Genomic DNA, 22266 nt, shown 5'->3' on the forward strand with positions numbered 1-22266 from the left:
AAAAAAGATTTAAAAACAAAAATATAAAAAGTTAGCCCACTCCTCATATGGCACACTAAGTCCTTCTGGCTACCCCAAACCGCAAACCAGTGGGCTGGGAGAGAGGGAAGCTATTAAACACCAAAGGTTGTACCAAGTAAACTCCTCCAAAGTGGGTGTGCTTGTCCTTGCCTGCTCCAAAGCCTTGTAGTAAAAACATCTCACTAAAATCCCGTATATAAAATAAATTAAATAATAAAACCAAAGTACTGTTTAATGGGCAAATTAAAAACAAGGTAATGTTGCAAAAATTGGGGAAGGCAGCTCACACCCTAAACGTTAAGTGGGTGGGTCCCGTACTCCATTGTAAATTGCATCTCCCCAGTAGTGTATTACCTTCAGCTACCCGGTAAATCAAAATGTGTGCATGCCAATTAGCTCAAAACATATGTTTCTCCCTTGGTTTCCGGTCATGGCGTCATGGGCCTCGCTTGGGTTTCCAACTGTCCATAAAATTATCTAAATAATCATAATTATAAAAAAAAAAACTCCGAAGGCTCTCCCTAGCTCAAGCTGCTAATGGGGCCCAAGCCACAATGTGGCAAAAGGCTAAAAAAAAAAAAAAAAAAAAAAGTGCTTAAAAATAATGTATATCCAAATAGACACAGCAGGGTCATAGCAAAATACCTGGTGGGTGGCCCCAAACCTCCCCTAAACCGCATAAAAACAAACCCTGTTCCTCATGTGGTGGCCTAAAGCAAAATAAAAAGCCTTTTAACAAGCAATAATCCCTAAACGCAATATTATTGTTGTAGCCTACAAGAAGTAAGTAGTCTGTTGGTCACAAACCTTTTGTGCACAAACAATTTATCACTCACAATATTACTTAAATTGACTGATAATGGAGCAACATGATTTAATAATTGACAGAAGGGCCATAAATATGATAATGTTCAATGGGAGTATAAATTGAAATTTGCACATTGCCTTTAAAAAAATCACTCTTTCAAAAGACTGACATGCAACATATACAGATAATTTAATGTAGCTCTTTAAATGAAGTTGAAGTGCCCACATAAAGGATAAACTAGTCTTAGCATCTGACATTCCTCTATAGCATGCAGTGACCCGCGCCACACTTGTTTTCTACCCCACATGCAGTAAAGTTTCCTTGAAATTTTCTCTTGCCTCCCTGCATCCTTCACTTAGTCTAGAATAATACAAAGTCATTTAAAACTCTTCTTAGATTTCCAGGCTTGTCCCATGCCTTCCAAAAGGGATTTATGAATTGCTTAGCTTTCTTCCCTAATATTGTAGGAAATGATACCATAAATATAAGCCTTGAAAATATTGTACATTGATTTTCTACTTGTACTATATTTGATTTGAGGAATGACCATGCTTGCCTGATTCTGTTTTACTTGCTTTCAGGTAACATTGCTTTCCTTCCTAATTGAAACAGAAGTTTCATTCCTCGACTATATTAAAGGCGGGTAAGTGATCCCTGCAAACTTTTCTTGTTTTCCTGTTTTCATTATAATTCACTAATAACCTGTTTACATTCTTGATAAGTGATAGTTCTAAATATCCATAAGAATTGCTTTACTTTTTTCATTTTAGGGAGTATTGATAAAAGAACTTTTTTTTATGTAGTTAGGTATTTGTTTTGTTTTGGTAGGGTTTTGTTTTGTTTATTAAATGTGCTTATATCTGTGTTTGTATTCACGAAGTCAATGCTGAATAAGTGTACCTTCCACTTGAGGTAGAAGGTGGTAAGGTTCGTGATGGTTCATAGTTTCTGAGGAAGTTCATTCCACAGCCTCGGGGCTGGCCCTCAGAAAGGGCTATCTCAGACACACACGAGTTCCGTTGTACCAGAAGAGTAGAGTTGTTGATCATGGTCCTCACCCTGGAGTTTTAGGCAATCTTTTAGGTATCCCGGAATTAGACCATTGAAGTAGCTTGCTTATTAACTAATTTGAGAATGGATTGAAGGTATAGTCCTATGTAAAATGCATTGCAGTGGTCCAATGTCGAGGTGACAAAGGCATGGATAACCATGGTGAGGTCAACATTAAAAAGGCCAAATAAATAATGAGATGCACTTAACAAAAATTGAGCGTTAGGAGCAATTTAAGATACTACAAAACATTCTTTCTCCTCCCTCCCCTCGCTCCCAACATTAGAACTAATTCTCACTGTCTCATTTAGTTGTTTCCCCCAGCCTTTTAGGCCTAAGGCATAACCTGTCTTGTCTGGATGGAATTTCAATTGCCTATCCTTAATCCATGCCCTGTCTTACTAGACACTGTGTAACCTGTTACCAATACCTTGGCAAAGTCAGAAGAGGCAGAAATATAAAAGTGGGTGCTGTCTATGGGGAGACCCCACTCCACAAGTTTAATAACAGTGCAGTAAAAGCTGGCCCTTCTCCCAGAGTCCTGATTGGCATGGCGTGAACAAACAGGAGAAACTGGGGTTCCATCTCCACAGAGCTCTTGTTAGATAGAGAGATGGCAGGAAATCCCACTCCATCTTGTTGCAACCTCTCTTGAGAAGAAGGGATGGCAGCAGTGGCAGAGAATGGACATGCAACTGCCTCTGCTGCAGGCACATGGCAGGCTGAGAGTCTGAATCCTGATATAGAGTACAGGCCCCAAAGGCTCCTTAGCATTTTGCCTCTGTGAAACTTCACCATGCTACACATGAGGATCAGCCAGAGCCTAAAGTAAGGAGAACCCTAATCAGTGGCTGATGCTGGGGGAGATGACATTGGGTCTGTCTTACTGATCAAGCTGAATGTTTGTTTGTTACTGATAAAGGTGTTGGGAGTGATTTCTTGATGAATTTCTGCCTCCCCAAAGGGAGGGTTCTCGATTTGAAAGTCGTTACTAGAAAATACAGCCCTACCCCGTCAGTTTCCTGAACGCATCGCAACCCATAGTTCTTCACTACCCACTCCCAAATAGTCCTATTCAGACCTTGAACAAGAGGATGATGAAACAGAACATCTGAAAACTCATGAGATAGCCCTTGAAGCAGATTAGCAATTCCTCAATGCTACCCTTCAAGATTTCCAAGAAAAAGGAAACCAAAGCTCTTAAGCAACTCTGTCGACTTCTGCTTTCCTCAGACATGTTAGCTATGGCTTGTAGTCAATGGTATTAAAGGCAGCTGTTCTATAGACATAGATATAGATTATTTTTTTAAAGGATACCTGGAGTGAAATCCTGGACCTATAGAAATCATTTGGAAAACTCCCATTGATTTCATTGGGTCCAGGAATTCACACTGATCATTGTTGTTAGGAGGAGAATGTTGACCAACATCACTTTTGAACGGATTTAGTATCTTTCTTTACTGGATTCACTGATACTGGGATCAAGACAAGTTGCATTTAAACATCTCTTTTTCTCTGTTATGTGGTAAGACTTGCATTTTTTAGAATTATCCCAGAATGCATTAAAAAAAATCTTGTGTAACAAAAAGAATGAGTAAAAGCCATTCATTTAATATATTACACATATATATTGAAAGTGTCCGGCATATCGTAAAATGCAAGCTGTGAATACAAGTGATTCTTAGTTACCATTATCAATATCTTACATATTTTTCTGTAAACTGAAATAAAAAATCATTTGTACAGTCCTTGACATTAGTAACTTTCATTTATAATTTTCTTTTTCCACATTGTACTATAAACAAAACAGGGTACAATTTAGTAGGATGTTCTACCTGTCTAAAAGAATCAACAGCAATATGTGTAATTTAATTTTTTATTCAAAATATTTTTCATTTGTTAGTGATTTTATACTATCACTTATAAATTCATGCCAGTAAAAACAGACAGGATTTTGAGAAAAAGAACTCTTTAAAAAATGTATACAATATTATTCTTTTCAGATATGACATGCAAAATGTTGTCTGAGGATCAGGAATCAGAATTACTTTCTTCGCTATCTCTTCCTTCCCTTACCCAACACAGTTTCATGGCATTTAATCTTTACTGCAGTAGGCATTTTTTTCCTCATTAGTCACTTTGCCCCTATCTGTAATATGTCTCCAAATTGTGATTCTTCAATTTCATGTTGTTTCCTTTAGCTAGCCCAGGGTGATTCTGCACAAATGTAATATTGGCCTTTTTAGAAATAAACATCTGTGCAATGCAGCATGTTGAAAGTTTTTATGATAATTGATTGGAGGTGGTTAGGACTAACATTAATGAAATAGTTGGCAGCTCTTAACTATAACAAATGGGGACTACGGTATTAAGTTCCTGGTTTCATTAAATTATGTTTTGAGCTCTGCTTCTTTTAAAAAGTCTGACTGGATGTGCCATTCTAGGTATCATCAATATTGTCTTTGTAAAGATGTTTGGATGAGATACTATTCCTCCAATGGCTTGCGATTTTAATTCTTTTATTCTGAGTTATACTTAGTGTTGGATTTTCAATGTACTTGGGTGTAAGGGATCTCTCTCTTGTATCTGAAGTGACATATCTGCCTAACTGGATTTATGTACTGTCATCAAGTATTGATATTAAATCAGCCACTACATCACACAGTGGTTCCCACATTTAAATAGGTATAGTATACTAGAAATTAACATCTCATCTTTCCATTCAGTAATTAGCAATACACATTCTCATCAGAAAAGTTTCAGAAGTTGTAAATAGCATTTGAAGTGCAGACCTGATGAAGAGCTGTATAAGCTTAAAATCTTGTCTCTCACCAACAGGAGTTGGTCCAATAAAAGATATTATCTCATCCACCTTGTGTTTCAAATATCCTGGGACCAGCCTGGCTACAACAACACTGTATATTTGAAATGCAGGCAAAGTAGCCTGGGGATTGAGGTGTGGTTGAGGTACCCTAGCGCCCCAGTAATCTCTGGCTACAGGAATGCCATTGGGGGCTGTTGGCAATTGTCATGAAATAGAACAGCCTTGAGACTACTCCAATTTATGCAGGGAACAAACCAGCAGCCAGATGGCCCCAGGAGTTAGAAGGCCCAAATGGTGCTTTTGTGTTGAAGTCTCTAGGTCTTATGGCTGTAAAGATATCTATAAAAATGTGAAGACAAATATAAATTGATGTTGTGATATGTCTGAGATGGGAAACAGCTTAGAGAAATGAACAACCATGTTCATCTTATTGGATGTTAACCTTGAAGCTTAATGATGATGTGTTAAATATGGGCACTGTTACCTATTTCACAGTTGATCATTTACAGAAAAATCAATGTGCTCCATCTTTAGATTAGTAGTATTTATGGGAATGGGGTGTATAGTAGAGCAACTGCTTGCTGTTGAAATTTGGCATGAGAAATGAGGAATTCAGTCCCCTTCCCACCACAAAATGTGAAGTCATATTTGGCTCTGCCAAAAGTGGGGGAGGATAGAAAGAGATGCTTTCCTTCCCAATACTACGGATGGACACCCACACTTTATTTAGATGCTAAAAGCCCTTTCTATTCACTGTACTAATCACAATGTATTGGATGATGTGCATAAAGTGAGGGGACAAGGGCTTGTGTGCAACAGCTACTTAATTATGAAATTTTAGCCACACAATTCTGGTGTGCCCCTGGAACCTTGGGGTATAACTGGGGAAATGAGATAAAACTGAGAGAGAGAAAATATAGAGTTCACATCTGGAAAATCTTCCTGATGGTAATATTGTATTTAACTATGTAGGAGTCTCCAAAGAGAAGTGATGGAAGTCCTGTTACATGGGACTTCCATGACTAGACAGGACAAGGCACAAAATGCACAGGCTGAAGGAAACAATCCTGCACCAACAAAGAGATTGACTGGATAATCTAATAGGTCTTTCCTTCTTCTAAATTCTAAGATTCTATTATCCAGTTATCATACATATAATGTGTTAAAATCAAGGGAGTTGGGGGGGAAAAAAGCAAACAAATACATTGTTTCAAAAGGAAAAAATAATCAAAATCTATGAAGCATCAAAATCTTTATAAAGTTTCAAATATTGAACATGGGTAATTGTCATATGAGAATTTCAGTTGTGTGTATATAATTATTACAGAATTGCAAAATCTTAAACTATTTGTTTGCAATCTCAACATTTCAGCTTCCAGTAAGGCTTTAAACATAATGTTGGAAACTTTGCCTTTAAGGATGAGCAGTTAGCTGAATTAGACAGTATCATTTCAAACTCTTCTATAAAGCATGACAATCTTTTTATATATTAAAAAAATTACTCTCATCCACAGATCATTTGAAAAGTAGTAAGATTGTAGTGTTCATGAATATATGTAATCCTACCTATAATAAATCATACATCTCCTTGCTCTCCCTTCTGTCCACTCCAATCAAAAACATGTTTCCTAGACATGTCTTTACAATACATAATTTAGATCAGAAGACTGGGGTTAATACTGCAAACAATATATGAAAGAATAAACAGTCCCAGCTCAAATATCTGAGTACAGCTATTTCACGTTGTGTGTGAATGTATTAGGTCTGACAAGCAATTAAAAATATTAATTGTGATTAATCGCACTGTTAATAATAGAATACCATTTTTTAAATATTTTTGAATTTTTTTACATTTTCAAATATATTGATTTCAATTACAACACAGAACAAAGTGTATAATGCTCACTTTATATTTATTTTTATTACAAATATTTGTGCTATAAAAAACAAAAGAAATAGTATTTTTCAATTCACCTCATACAAGTACTGTAATACAACTTATTTATCATGAAAGTTGAACTTACAAATATAGAATTATATACAAAAAAATAGCTGAATTCAAAAATAAAACACTGTAAAACTTTAGAGCTTAGAAGTCCACTCAGACCTATTTCTTGTTCAGTCAGTGACTCAGACAAACAAGTGTGTTTTCATTTGCAGGAGATAATGCTGCCTGCTTTTTGCTTACAATGTCATCTGCAAGTGAGAACAGGTGTTCACATGGCACTGTTGTAGCCGGCGTCGCAAGATATTTACGTTCCAGATGCATTAAAGATTCATACTTCCTTCATGCTTCAATCACAATTCTATAGGACATGCGTCCATGCTGATGATGGGCTCTGCTCAATAACGATCCAAAGCAGTGCAGACTGACGCATGTTCACTTTCATAATCTGAGTCAGATGCCATCAGCAGAAGGTTGATTTTCTTTTTTGGTGGTTTGGATTCTGTAGTTTCCACATCATAGTGTTGCTCTTTTAAGACTTCTGAAAGCATGTTCCACACCTCATCCCTCTCAGATTTTGAAGGCACTTCAGATTCTTAACCCTTGCGTCGAGTGCGATAGCTATCTTTAGAAATCTTACAGTGGTATCTTCTTTGTGTTTTTTTTCAAATCGGCAGTGAAAGTGTTCTTAAAACGAAGCCGGCAGCATTATCTCCTATAAACGTAAAGTAATAGGACTGAGTGGATTTGTAGGCGCTAAATTTTTACATTGGTTTGTTTTTGACTGTAGTTATGTAACAAAAAAAAATCTACATTTTTAAATTGCAGTTTCACGGTCAAGCAATTACCTTACGGTATTGTATGAGGTGAATTGAAAAATACTATTTCTTCTGTGTATCATTTTTATAGTGCAAATATTTGTAATGAAAATAATAATGTAAAGTCACTGTACACTTTGTATTCTGTGTTGAACTTGAAATCAATATATTTGAAAATGTAGAAAAACATCCAAAAATAGAATACCAATTGAAATGTATTAAATATTGTTTAACAGTGCGATTAAAACTGTGATTAATCATGATTAATTTGTTTTGAGTTAATCGCGTGAGTTAACTGCGATTAATTGGAAGTCCTAGTAGATATATATGAAATAAAATATATTTATCTCCATCTCCTGCAATTTAATTGACTCTTGCCATCACAAATTACATAGCTCAATATAATGCATGTGCCAATTTCGTGGAGCAAAATAATGGAGTCAGAGCTGCAACATTTTGTGCCACAGCATACCTCTGAAATTAGACATATGACAGGTTGGCTTTTCAGTTGTGGTATGTTACATAGATTGTGGCATTCTTCAAGGCAGGCTGGACTGGTTGGGCAAGGAGACTGAGACTAGGAATTGGGGGATCGGGGATCGGAGGCCTGAGCTGGAGGGATGGAGATGACATGGGCTTTGTTGGGCAAGGAGATTGGGGCTGAGAGATGGAAGGAGTAGGGGAGGCAATAATTGATTGGGCATGGAGACCAGGACTAGGAGCCGGAGAGAGACGATTAGGAGATGGTGAGGAAAACTATGTGGGGGACTGGGATCCCATTAACAAGGGAAGGACTTATGATGATGATGATGATATATGAGGAGAGGGTAGGAGACTGGGACTGTGGCTGGTCAAGGAGCCTGAAGATAGGAACCAGTGTAAAGGTGAATGAGCTTTGGAAAGGGAAAATAGATCTGACATGAGGCTGAGGTGCAGAGGCAGAAATGTGACTGTCTGGATAAAGAGACTGGGCAAAAGACTGAGGAAGGGGGTTGGTGTGCAGGGCCGGCTCCAGGGTTTTGGCTGCCCCAAGCAGCCAAAAAAAAAAAAAAAAGTCGCGATCTGCGGCAGCAGTTTGGCAGAAGGTCCTTCGCTCCGAGCGGGAGTGAGGGACTGTCTGCCGAATTCTCGCCGAATAGCTGGACCTGTCGTCCCTCTCCGGAGTGGCCGCCCCAAGCACCTTCCCAGGTAAGGAAATTCGAACCTGGAGCCAGTGGTGTGTGTTAGGGGGAGAGAGCTCAGACGAGCGGGGAGGAGGGAACTGTTTCAAACAGCAGTAAGTCAAAGGATATTATGTAACTTTTACTGTGCAGCAGCAGTGTCCACATGGTCACTTACTGTGTGACAGACTGGTACAATGTAGATTCACATTCCAGCTTGCTGATCAATAAGTCTGTGTATACACCACTTAGACTGGGTGTGATGAATACTTTGGGACTTGGCCGGCAAACCCAGAGCTGGAGCTAGGACTGACTGGGCAAGGAGACTGGGATAAGAAATCTGGGGAGTGGAAACTAGGACTGTAGAGGCAGGGAGAATGGAACTGGGACAAGGAGCCGGGGTGAAGAAGAGAGGGGACTCAAACAGGGAGAGGTTGGAGGGTCATGGCAAAATGGGTCACGCTTGGGAGGGAATAGGCAGAAGAGTCGATGGCTACTAGAGCACTCTCCCCTCCAGAGCCTGGAGTGGAAGCCAAGGTTCCTGAGTCTCACCATTCCTCTGCTGTCAGCAAACATCTGTGAAACCCACTAGCAAAGTGTGTGTCTCGTCCCCTTTAATCCACATTAGCTATTGCTATAAGATACTCCCTTATCTCAAGTGGTCTGTGCAGTGGATCTAAAGGTTCAAATCATGTTGATGGACCATCTGGGTGTCAATATGATGCCACATGCTAGAATTTCTATTTTTCAATTTGCTTTTTTTAAAACTTAGGAAATTATATACTATAAAACTGTGGTAAAGAGCACTATTAAGGTTGCAGAGTGAAGCACTCAAAAGTTATGTAATGCCAGAGTTATGCATCTGCTTAGTTGCCATAATTGCACTTATTGCAAAATGTTGTTGTTTTTCATAATTGAATAGATGGGTGGGTTTCACCCACGTTGTTGTAGGGTTATAAGAATGATTCATTCCTGAACTATAAAGGCCTACTGTGTCTAAGGAAGGGTATGGATTCAAACAAATTTACCAGTACTGTACTGTTAGAATGCTTGTCTTCTGCATTTAACAAATGTCATAGTTTTGACTTCCAGAGTGGTATTCTGTGTACATACTGCGTTGCATAGATTTCCTGCTTCATGGTAACTTAAAAACTTTAAATTTGATGACATTCAGTCAGTAAATGCCCTTGAACTAAGGGACATGAGAACTCTATAGTGTCTCTGTGTATTTATTATAGGTGCTTTTAAACATAATCCGAGAAAGCACAAGAGGAATAAAAATATAGTATTCATATATGTTTTGTTAGGGGGGGAGGTATTTTATTAAGAATTTTAAATCTTCTAATGACTTTTTTAGGGGTTTCAACTGCAATTTTTAAAAATAGTTTGAAAATACTTTTGTTGGCATCTTTATTGCTTAATCTTGCCCCTTTAAAATTGGTTACTTTGGAAAGCTATAACACCTATTGTAAGACATTCTTTCTACTTTGTGACTGAACTAAACACACCTGGAGATTTTTAAGAGTAGGTTAGACAAACCCCTGTCAGGGATGGTCCACATAATACTTAGTCCTGCTATGAGTGCAGGGGACTGGATTAGATGACCGCTCGAGGTCCCTTCCTGTCCTACGATTCTATGATTAATTTCTCAAATATTCTTTCTCTAAAATTACATTAATATGCAGGACAAAAATCACTCCAATTATGCTTGCATATATTTCAGTTTAGAAATCACTACCTTTTTTCCTGGTCTAAGTTCTTAAATAATCTATTTACATACAATAAATTATAAGGGACTTTAATTACATAAATTTTGTAGATTTTAGTTCAGTATTAAAAAATAAATACATCATACTCATGATGTTAGTTTGAATAATTAGAGTGACAATTCTCCAAACATCATATAAAATAGAGTTCTCCCTAAGATCCTGTTGAAGTCAGAACATCACTTCTGTCTATCAGTCCATCCACCTTATCCTGGGTCCATCACTATGGTATCTCAGCACTTCAAAAATAATTGCTGTTAGATAATGCTATATCATTGCTTGCAAAACAACCCATATAGTTTAAATAAAGCTGTATGTGGCTTTGTTCAACTAAAACTAATTAATAAAGTACACTGTGCTTACAGGATTTAAACATTTAAGCCAAGATTTTAAAAGTGAAAGCTGCTAGGTCTTGATACTTTTGAAATTCAGTTTATTTAATCATGCACCTAAATATCGGTGTAGAAGCTCAACTTTAGGCAGACATTTTAAAAAAAATTAACCTTCATTCCATTAGGTATTGAAGACTGGAACTGCCACATAACATCTTAGGTGGCCTGTGTACTGGGTATTTCTTAACATACCAAACAGTGTAGTGTGAGAGTTACCAGAATGTAGTAAAGTAAAACATATTTTTATTTGTTAATGAACACACAAAATGATAGTAATAATGAAACTGGATTGAAATTGGAAGATTCAAATAAAACATTATTAGATTCTATTAAAAATAATTTAACATAATGAATTGCAGAAAAATAAGTTCAGTGCACTGTAAAGTATGTCCATAACTTTTAGTTTGTTTCCAGAACGTAGACAAAAGTATTCTGAGGAATGTTATGCAAATGAATAAACTAATCATCCTTCTTGGTTTATAAAATGTTCATCTCTGGTATTTCCACAACAGATAGTTTCTGAAGTTAGTTTTCCCAGACTGTTTCAATTATAGCCATGTGATTCATGCTTTATCGTATTTACCTGTTATAGGGAAAATTCTGCTGAAACTTAACTATGGTGGAGCTCATACTCCTCCGTAATAACCCTTTACACAGGGGCATGCATGTTTGCAACTCAATTCTTATCTTTGAAAAAATTTCCTTAACTGGATCCAGTGTTCTTTGCAAGTGAATGTTGGGTAAAAGCTTCCATACCTATTTTCTGTTCAAGGAATACTTAAGCAAATTTAATATGGCTAAACTACTAGGATTATGCATAGTGTTTGTTTGTTTTTCCCCCCCGGTATTATTTTTCCTACAGTCTCCTTATCCTTTTCTCCCAAAGGCTATTGCTGCACTGTATAACTGGGTTTCTAGTTTTCTGCAGCTTCTTTCTCTGATGCTGCATGAGATCAGTTTGAGGGCTGAATGTTTCAACTACATACTATAAAGGTGCAAAACATCAGAGCATAGGAAACTATGTGAAGTCACAGTGCAGAACTGTGGAGCTTGGAGAACTGTATTTACAGTGTTTATTATAGCTGTCTTGGTCTTTGGTAATGTTGTTCTCTCTGACTATGCATCTGTAATATGAGATGACAGCTAAAGTAACACTAAAGGAAATCTAGTGACCTCTGTGTGATCATTGCATAAATACTTTACGTTTACATTTGGTTGTGGCGGTGGGAGGAGAAAGTTATTGGTTCTGCTTCTTCTTAATTTCTCTATAGAAATAACTCTAAAACCAGCATAGATTAAAATGAAAGGATAACTCATAAAGATAAGTGTTTGCTTTGGTCTTATTTTATATCACAACTATTATAGGTATGAAATTGACACACACAAACACTCTTCATTGATTCCAAGGCTAGAAGGGCCATTGTGATCATCTGGTATAATACAGGCAAAAGTACATCCCCAAAACAATTCCTAGAGCATATCTTTTAGAAAAACATCCAATCTTGATTTAAAATTTGTCAAAAATGGAGTGTCCACCATGACTCTTGGTAAATTGTTCCAGTGGCTAATCACTCTAACCGTTTAAAAGTTCTGCCTTATTTCCAGTCTCAAGTCTAGCTTCAACTTCCAGCCTATCTCTGCTAGATTGAAGAGCCAATTATTAAATATTTGTTCCCCGTGTAGATACTTGAATACTGTAATCAAGTCACTCCTTAATCTTCTCTTTGTTAAACTAAATAGATTGAGCTCTTTGAATCTATCACGCTAAGATATGTTTTCTAATCCTTTAATCATTCTTGTGGCTCTTCTCTGAACCTTCTCTAATTTATCAACATCTTTCTTGAATTCTGAGCACCAGACCTGAACACAGTATTCCAGCAGCAGTCACACCACTGCCAAATACAGAGGTAAAATCACTTCTCTACTCCTACTTAAGATTCCCTGTTTATGCATCTCAGCATGCATTAGTCCTTTTGGCCACAGCATCACACTGGGAGCTCATGTTCAGCTGATTATCTACCCACAACTCCTAATTGTTTCTCAGAGTCACTGGTTTGCTGGATAGAATTCCCAATCCTGTAAGTGTGACGTGACCTACATTCCTTGTTCTTCTGCTTGGGTTAAAAACCGAGGGCTGCAATTTTATGAAATCATGTAATACAAATTACATTCAAACAACTGCCCAGCCTCTCCAAGCTCATCGCCAGAAGCAAACTCTGCATAGACCAGGATACACCAAATCTAAGTGACACCAGACCCTGACAGAACAACAGGTGCAAAACTTGCAGGCATATCTCCACTGCTATAAGGATCAACTCCCACAACACACCTTTCAAGATCTGTGGGTCCTACCCATGCCTATCACAACACGTGGTGTACTTTATTCAGTACGCTAAGGCTATGTCTACACTACCGACCTTACAGCGGTAAGGTTACTACCGACCTGTGCCGCTGTAAGGTCTCCCGGGTAGCCATTCTATGCCAGGGGGAGAGCTCTCTCCCGCTGGCATAATTAAACTACCCCCATTGGGTGGTGGTAGCTATGTCGGCGGGAAAGCATCTCCCGCCCACATACCACTGTCCACACTGGCACTTTTGTCAGTCAGGGGCGTGTAGTTTTTTCACACCCCGACCAACGAAAGGTTTACTGACAAAAGTACTAGTGTAGAAAGCCTACATGCCCAAATAAAACTATGTGGGTGAAACCAGGCAATCTCTATGCTCTCAAATGAACTCAAACAGGAAAATGATAAAAGACAAAAATGCTATATCATCTGTTGGTGAATACTTTTCACAAAGCAATCACATTATATCTGATCTCTCAGTCCTCATCCTCAAGAGAAACCTGCACAAGAGAGAGCCTTGGAGCTTAAATTAATAATTTAGCTAGACACTAAAATTCATAGTCTTAATAAAGACACTAGATTTATGGCTTATTCCAACAATCTGTAACACACTTTTTTGTTCTATGACTACAGAGGTGTTAGTGGGCCACTTCACTTTGAATGGTCCCTTAGAATATATGCTAACTACTTATGCTAAACCAGGGATTCTCAAACTGGGTCGGGACCCCAAAGTGGGTCAGGACCCCATTTTAATGGGGTTGCCAAGGCTGGTGTTAAACTTGCTGGGGCCTAGGGCCAAAGCCCAAGCCCCAGTGCCCGGGGCTGAAGCCCAAGGGCTTCCCAAGGGCTTCAGCCCTGGGAAGGGAGGGTGGGGGGCTAAGATTACATGCCTCCTGCCCAGGGCAGAAGCCCTTGGACTTCAGCTTTGCTCCCTCTCCGCCCAGGGCAGCGGGGCTGGGATGGCTCAGGCTTCAGTCCCCGCCTCCTGAGGTCTTGTAGTAATTTTTGTTGTCAGAAGGGGGGGTCACAGTGCAATGAAGTTTGAGAACCAGTGTGCCAACTATCTGCTTGATCTTGTATTTAGCTGTGACACTCTCAGTACCTTTCCCAGATCTGAAGAAGAGCTGGATGTAACTCAAAAGCTTATATCTCTTACAAACAGAAGTTAGTCCAGTAAAAGATATTACCTCACCCCACCCCCCCCCCCCGTCTCTCTAAGTTTCCCCAAATGTTAATTTAGCCAGAAAATCTCATCCCATTAGTTACCTACTTAGTTGACTGGAAACAGCAGCCTGCCATATCCAGAACTTTCTTGGAGACTGTGTCCTTCCCAAGCTGAGGATCTTCAAGCTATCACTCCTCCCTTGTTGAGGAAAAAGACTCTGTCCACAGTTATGAGGCCTTGTCCATGTGTCATAGGGAATCTATTCTGAATGGTAAGGTTCTGCTTTTTGACTCATTCAACTGCAAAGCCTAGACCCATTGTTCTCCATCTTTTGCCTGTCTTTGATAAAATGGTTAAACCTTCAAGTAATTGCTTGTGCCACATAAAAACATTTATCAACTATAAATTTCAACCAAGAAACAACACAAGGAAAGCAATGCATAGAAACTCAAGCTATTCCAGCTTGATCAGTCAAAATTACTGCATGGAAATGAGTGCACAAAGAAGACATGCTTTTTCTTCTCTGAGAAAAGATTGCTTGAATCTTGGCTGGATGACAAATTCCTCCTCTATTCCACCCTGTCAGTTTCTAATAGGGATTTTTGTGTATGAGCCACAGCACCTCTAGAGACATGCAGGAAAAGAAGAAGTTCCCCACAAAGCAAAGGCTAAACCAAGCTGCTTGGGGATGGGAGGTGGGGGTGGGAGGAGATCCCATCCCATTTCCAAATATGGTGATCAACAGAATTCTGAGTACCACAGCAAGAATCCCTTATATAAGAATTAGGACACAGAAGACATGACAAACCAATGAATCACCAGAGTTCAGTGACAACTCTAGCCCATCTACTAAACAAATAACTAAAAGATGTCGATAGAAGCTTCTAGCTCACCAAGTTGAGAGCTAGGGTTAGTTGTAGTTTGAAGCCTTTTATCCTAATGGAGGTAGGCATCAATTGGGATGAAAAGAGTCAATATTTCTCATGCTTTTCAGTAGCTAATGGTGGTTAAAGACCCCTTCAGGTCCCACAGGGCAAAGCAAAATGTCCCCCATGTAGGCAGGAATCAGCATTTCTTTTTCAAGGAATCATTCACAAATCCTCATCATTGGGTTCCTCTTACCTGGGACAGCATATGGACAGTTATAAAGCTATGCAGTAGATGATGCCATAGTGAGGAATTCTTCAGAAATTGTGTCCATCAGACAGACTAGCAAAAGGCTGATGGGTGAAAAGATTTTGTTAATTTTCCAATTGAGATTTAGTCTTTTTTTTCTACTAGTGCCAACTGTTTTTCTTCTTTTATCTGGTTTTTGCCTGTATTTCTTCCTGTTCCTCTCTGCTGTACTCAGTATCTGTCTGGCCCAGTCTCCTGCTGCCAGGCAACTTGGAATGGCAAACCCAGAAACAAGTGCACAAAGAAGAGGTTGCTTTTCCTACTCTGAGGAAAAATTGCTTGAATTTTGGCTGGATGACAGATTCCTCTTTTCTTCCACCCTGTCAGTTCCTAATTAGAATTTATGTGCCTGAGCGACAACACCTATAAAAGACTGGTCTTTCCCCTCATACAGTGTCTCACATCAAAGGGCCTTTTTAAAAAAAGGCAGGGAGAATGCAACCCAGCAGCTGCTGTTACCAGCAGAGACAGCAAGGACACCAAGAATAACTCTTCAGGTGAAGTAAGTGTCCTTGACCTTATGCTGTTTTGGCTATCCCTTTCATGACAAAGGAAATAGCCTTGAGACTCTCTTGTACATTACCCTAAAGCTGGCAGGCCTGCACTGCTTCTCATCAACTTTGTTCCTTATAGCCAATAAGTATGCAAAATGGTAATGTGCCTGAGGTCCTGAGAGTCTGATGTTGTAGGTCAAGTGAAGCTTGATAGCCATACCCTTAGAAGACAAGCATCTTTTGGGTAAGACTCTGGATAAAGCAAAACAGCAGGCCTTATTTCATAAGATTACAAAGTTTCTGATACTTTCAGAAAGACTACAACCGCTTTTATCTCTCCTCAGCGAAGTCCAGCTTCCGGTCTAAGTTTTAAAGGTTTTCATAAACTGATCTCCATGGATTTCAGACAAATTATGAGTATTCCAAGGGAACTGAAGACTTCCTGATACAACAGGTATTGGCAAGTCTTGCCTTTCTTGAGAGATAGGATCTGCCATTATGTGCCTGATAACTACAAATTGTTGGAGTTTATGCAATAGAATTCAAGCACCTAGTCATGAAGCACTTTTTATTCCATCCCCAATTTTTTCAGACTGGGAGAAATGGCAGCAGATCAAGGCCGTTTGCTGCTGCAGGACACTCAAGTAATAAGTATACTAAAAGGTTGGAACTTAACAAAAATATGTCAGTGCACAAGGGGGAATAGACTATTGCTCACTCAATCTTTGCAGTTCTAGTTCTAGTCTTAAAAGGGCTAAAATTAAAAAAAAATTAAAAAAACTTCTTTGTCACTAACATCAGTAATCATGTCTCTAAATTGCCATTTTTACATAGATGCTTTTCAGGATAGAACTCCAAATTAAAGGGGTGTTCCTTATGGTCAGAACTTTAGCTCATAGTGTGAGTAAGCTGGCTGCTCAGTCTTGCTTGTTTCCTGTTGTACTTTGTCCTGGTGAAAGCCACACTTAAAATGTTACCATCTTTTTAAACCTAAAGTGGATTCTCAACACCATGGGGATCAGGACAGTCACATTCCCTACTTTTTTGCCAATCCAAAATCCTCAAATGAAAGAGAACCATGACTCCTGTTTTCTATTTCATTAGAACACAGCAGTTCAGGTCCTGAGATTTCCTTTTTATTTTTGTTGAAGGTCCCAAGTATGGTTTGTCCTTAAGAAGGGTAGGAAGTCCCTGCAGTGTATAACAAAGTAGATCATAACTGGTATTAAAATGGTATGCAAATCAGTGTATTTGTTCCTTGGCAGTAAATTCTCACTTGACTTTAGTGATAGTTGACTCTTGGACTCAAGATTGTGTCTTCTGTCCTAGCCATTAAGAGTATAAAAATGGCCATACAGGGTCAGACCAGTATTGTGCCTTCTGACAGTGGCTTATGTCAGATGCTTCAGAAGGAATTAACAGAACAGGACAATTATCAAGTGATCCATCTCCTGTTGTCCAGTCCCAACTTCTGGCAGAGTTTTAGGGACACCTAGAGCATGGGGTTGCGTCCCTCACCAGCTTGGCTAATAGCTGTTGATGGACCTGTCCTCCATGAACTTATCTAATCCTTTTTTGAACCCAATTATACTTTTGGCCTCCACAACATCCCTTGGCAACAAGTTCCACAGATTGACTTTACATTGTGTGAAGACATACTTTCTTATGTTTGTTTTAAAGCTGCTTTCTATTAATTTCATTGGGTGACCCCCTAGTTCTCATGTTATGGGAAGGGGTAAATAACAGTTCCCTATTCACTTTCTTCTTCACCATTCATGATTTTATCATATCCCTCCTTAGTTATTTCTTTGCTAAGCTGAATAGTCTAGTCTTTTTAATTCTCCACATATTAAGCTGTTCAGGCCCCTAATCATTTTTTGTTGCCCTTCTCTGTACTGATATATCTTTGGGAGATGGGGCAACCAGAAAAACATGCAGTATTCCAGGTGTGGGTGTACCATAGGTTTATATGGGGGCATTATTATATTTTCTATTAGCTATCCCTTTCCTAATGGCGCCTAACATTCTTCTTCGAGTGCTTGCTCATATCCATTCCATTAGGGTGTGTGCGCGCCGCGTGCACGATCGTCGGAAGATTTTCTACCCTAGCAACACCGGCGGGTCGGCTGTGGAGCCCCCTAGAGTGGCGCCTTCATGGCGCTGAATATATACCCCAGCCGACCCGGCGCCCCCTCAGTTCCTTCTTACCGCCCCTGACGGTCGTTGGAACTGTGGAGCGCTGCTTAGCTGTTCTCCACTCTCCCTAGCTTAGTTAGATCATTCGCAGTTATAGTTATAGTTCTAGTTCTAGTGTTATAGTTAAATAGTTTTAAAGTTGTTTTAGTTGTTATTGTAGTTCAGGGGATTAAGGGGGTCGTCTCCCCCTTTCTCCCCCGGCCGCGGGGCCGGGCTCATGCCCAACGCTCCCGGCTTCAAGCAGTGCGCCTCCTGCGCTAAGCCTATGCCCACGAGCGACCCGCACGACTCCTGTCTGAAGTGCCTGGGAGAGTCCCATCAAACAGATAAGTGCAAGATCTGTAAGGCCTTCAGACCAAGGACCAAGAAGGAGCGGGACTTTCGGCTCCGGCAACTCCTGATGGAGGCGGCACTTAGTCCGGACGCTCCATCTACAAGCCAGGCCCCGGCACCTAGCGCCTCGGTGCGCAGTGCCCCGGCGGCACCGGCTACGACGACCACGCGAGTGGCGTCGGACAAGCCTCCCCGGCACCGGACCTCGTCGGCACCGCAAGCACAGCAAGTGCCTCGGCGCCGGTCATTATCCCCAGGGCATAAAAAAGCCCATAAGACGGGGACCTCCGTGCCGAAGACGCCGGCTCCCCCAGTGCCGGGGGTAGAGCCGCGTCCGCCGGTGGAGCACCGGAAACAGGTGCCTCCAGCACCGTCGACTCCGGCGCCGAGACCGTTGAGTCCGGTGCAGATAACGTCTCCACCGAGGCCGGCGGTGATACAGTGCCTCCCGTCGACTCCAGAGACCTTCGCGGCGGCGAGAGACTTAATAGCTCTCACGGAGCCGGCACCGCCCCAACCACCGGCACCGTCGGCACCGTTGACTCGCCCGGTCCAGTCGAGGGGGAAACCTGCCTTGATGCGCCCTCCATCCCAAGGGCTGGAACCTCGGCACCGATCCAGGTCCCGAAGCAGGTCCCCACGCCGCTCGCAGTCCCGGCGCCGAATATCACCTCGGCACCGGTCGTACTCGCGGCCAAGATCTTCTTCGCGGCACCGCTCTACGTCTCGGCACCGCTATGATCGTCGGCACCGATCAACGTCGAGACGTAGTTCTCGGCACCGCTACGGTCGACGCTCGACGTCGAGAGGCCGCTCCCGGCACCGGGCATACTCCAGGTCCTCGTCGAGGTCCAGATCCGACTCCCGGCACCGACGAGGTCATCGGCACCGGTCGCGGTCCCGGCACCGATCGCCGGCACCGCGTAGAGATAGATCATCTCCGGACCGGCACCGTGCGGCACCGCAGCCCACGGGGATCGTCTCGACGCTCGCGGCACCGCCGTGGCCATCGAGATCGGTGTCTCGCTCCTCGGAGGACCTCTCGAGATCGGCATACCCCCCTCAGGGGCAAGCCGAGGAACAGGACTTGGGCCATTGGCAGGACACGACAGAGGACCATTCTCATGGCCCATCTCACTGGTCGTTTTGGACCCCGTGGGCGTACCATCAGGCGCAAGGGGCTCCAATTGCTTCGACCTCTCGCTCCGGTCACTCCGTCAGAAGAGCCCCGGGGTCCACCATTTCTCGGCCTCCGCCAGGGGGCATGGAGGCTTCTGTGTCCGCACCACCTGACGCCCTGGACCCAGGCGCAGGTGATGCTCCGGCCCAGGAACAGGGAGACCAGGACCAGCCCTTGGATCCTGTGCCACCGGAGGCATCTTCCTCTTCTTCTCCGGATGAGGCAGTGGCGGGCACATCGTGCACAGGTCCACCTCCAATAGATCTTCGGGCTCACCAGGATCTTCTGCGTAGGATGGCCCGTAATATGGACCTGCAGGCGGAGGAGATAGTGGAGGTGCACGACCCGATCGTGAATATCCTCGGAGCGGATGCCCCATCGAGGGTGGCGTTACCCCTGATCCGCACGATACAGGCCAATGCTTCTACGATATGGCAGACTCCTGCCTCTATCCCACCCACAGCGAGAGGGGTGGAAAGGAAATACTTTGTCCCGTCTAAAGACTACGGGTACTTGTATACCCACCCCCAGCCGTGTTCATTGGTGGTGGCATCAGTTAACGCAAGGGAGCGCCACGGTCAGCAGGCCGCAGCGCCCAAATCAAAGGAGGCTAAGCGCCTCGATTTATTCGGCCGTAAAGTTTACTCAGCCGGAGGGCTGCAACTTAGAGCGGCTAACCAGCAGGCGCTCTTGAGCCGCTATAGCTTTAACTCCTGGAACTCTATGGGGAAGTTCAAGGAGTTGGTTCCCCAAGAGTCCAGGGAGGAGTTTGGAGCCCTGATAGAGGAGGGTAAGAAGGTGGCTCGGACCTCCTTACAGGCCTCCTTAGACATAGCGGACTCTGCTGCGAGAACCATGGCCTCAGGTATCGCTATGCGGAGGATCTCCTGGCTCCAGGTCTCGGGTCTGCCTCAGGAACTGCAGCAAACCCTGCAGGATCTACCCTTCGAAGGTCAAGGGTTGTTTTCAGAAAAGACGGACTCTCGCCTGCAGAGCCTCAAGGACTCCAGGACGATCATGCGTTCCTTGGGGATGCATGTTGTGGGCCCTCAGCGCAGGCCATTTAGACCGCAGCCTCAGCGCTTCTACCCCCCCCCCGCCTCGTCAGAGACAGGACTCGGCCCGGAGGCGAGGGCGAGGTGGTAGAAGAAGGTGGACCGGCCCTCAACCTGGTCAGAACCAGGGGCCACCTAGACCACCTTCAGGCCCCAGGCAGAACTTTTGAAGGTGCGGTCGAGGATGGCGCCCCAGTCATCCCCCAGGATCCAGCCCCATCCTTTCGGGATCACCTTTCCCATTTCCACCATGCCTGGTCCCTTATAACCTCGGACTGTTGGGTCCTTCGCACGGTGGACAGGGGATATGCTATCCAGTTTTCTTCAATTTCCCCCTCCTCCCCCCCTTCCCCGTCCCTCTTCAGGGACCCTTCTCACGAGCAATTTCTTATACAGGAAGTTTCCACGCTCCTTGCTATGGGGGCCATAGAGGAGGTTCCAGTGGAGTTAAGGGGCAGGGGATTCTATTCCCGTTACTTCCTCATTCCCAAGTCCAAAGGAGGTCTGCGACCTATCTTGGACTTGCGCGGACTCAACAAATTCGTAGTAAAGTTGAAGTTCCGCATGGTCTCTTTGGGGGCCATTATCCCTTCCCTCGATCCTGGAGACTGGTTCGCCGCCCTCGACATGAAAGACGCATACTTTCACATTGCAATTTACCCGCCTCACAGACGCTTCCTGCGATTCGTGGTAAACATGGTGCACTACCAATTTGCAGTCCTTCCCTTCGGCCTATCCTCGGCCCCAAGGGTGTTCACGAAATGTATGGCTGTCGTGGCAGCGTACCTTCGTCGGCAAGGGATACAGGTGTTCCCGTACCTAGACGACTGGCTGGTACGCGGTCACACCAAGGAGCAAGTTCAAGCTCACGTCCTCATAATAGTGCACACATTCAACAAGTTGGGTATCCTACTCAACAAGGACAAATCCACTCTAGAACCTACCCAGAGAATAGAATTCATCGGCGCAGTTCTAGACTCCAGACGTGCACAAGCCATCCTGCCAGACAACCGATTTGGCACCATCACGAGCCTCATTCAAGGACTCAAGGCCTTCCCAAGTACCACGGTGAGGTCGTGCCTTACCCTGCTGGGTCACATGGCTTCCTGCACGTACGTAACCAGGCATGCCAGACTTCGGCTTCGCCCACTCCAGACCTGGGTGTCGTCAATATATCGACCAAATCGGGACAGCCTGAACATGGTGGTCACGGTCCCGAACTCGGTCCTGACCTCCCTCACATGGTGGCTAGACCACAAGGTGGTTTGCGAGGGGATGCCATTTCACGCCCCACAACCCTCTCTGCACCTGGTCACAGACGCTTCATCCCTGGGTTGGGGCGCCCATCTCAACGAACACCATACCCAGGGCCTGTGGACTGTACCCCAGATAGCCCTGCACATCAATGTTCGGGAACTGATGGCGGTGCGCCTGGCGTGCCAGGCATTTCTCAATCTCCTACGTGGCCGCTGTGTGTTAGTTCTCATCGACAACACCACGGCCATGTTTTACATCAACAAGCAAGGAGGAGCACGTTC

The 22266-nt window shown here is 42.8% G+C and overlaps 1 protein-coding gene across 3 annotated transcripts in view; it reads left to right on the forward strand.

Moving 5' to 3' along the window:
• The window catches only part of CPNE8 (copine 8), a 271698-nt gene that overhangs the window by 152583 nt on the left and 96849 nt on the right, over positions 1–22266 (forward strand). For all 3 annotated transcript variants that reach the window (XM_054019129.1, XM_054019120.1, XM_054019112.1), the window contains exon 13: positions 1411–1472. In XM_054019129.1, the coding sequence (XP_053875104.1) occupies positions 1411–1472 (62 nt within the window). The remainder of the gene's footprint in view (positions 1–1410; positions 1473–22266) is intronic.

The sequence above is a fragment of the Malaclemys terrapin genome, chromosome 1, assembly GCF_027887155.1.
Source record: "Malaclemys terrapin pileata isolate rMalTer1 chromosome 1, rMalTer1.hap1, whole genome shotgun sequence".
In the NCBI taxonomy this organism is placed as follows: Eukaryota; Metazoa; Chordata; order Testudines; family Emydidae; genus Malaclemys; species Malaclemys terrapin.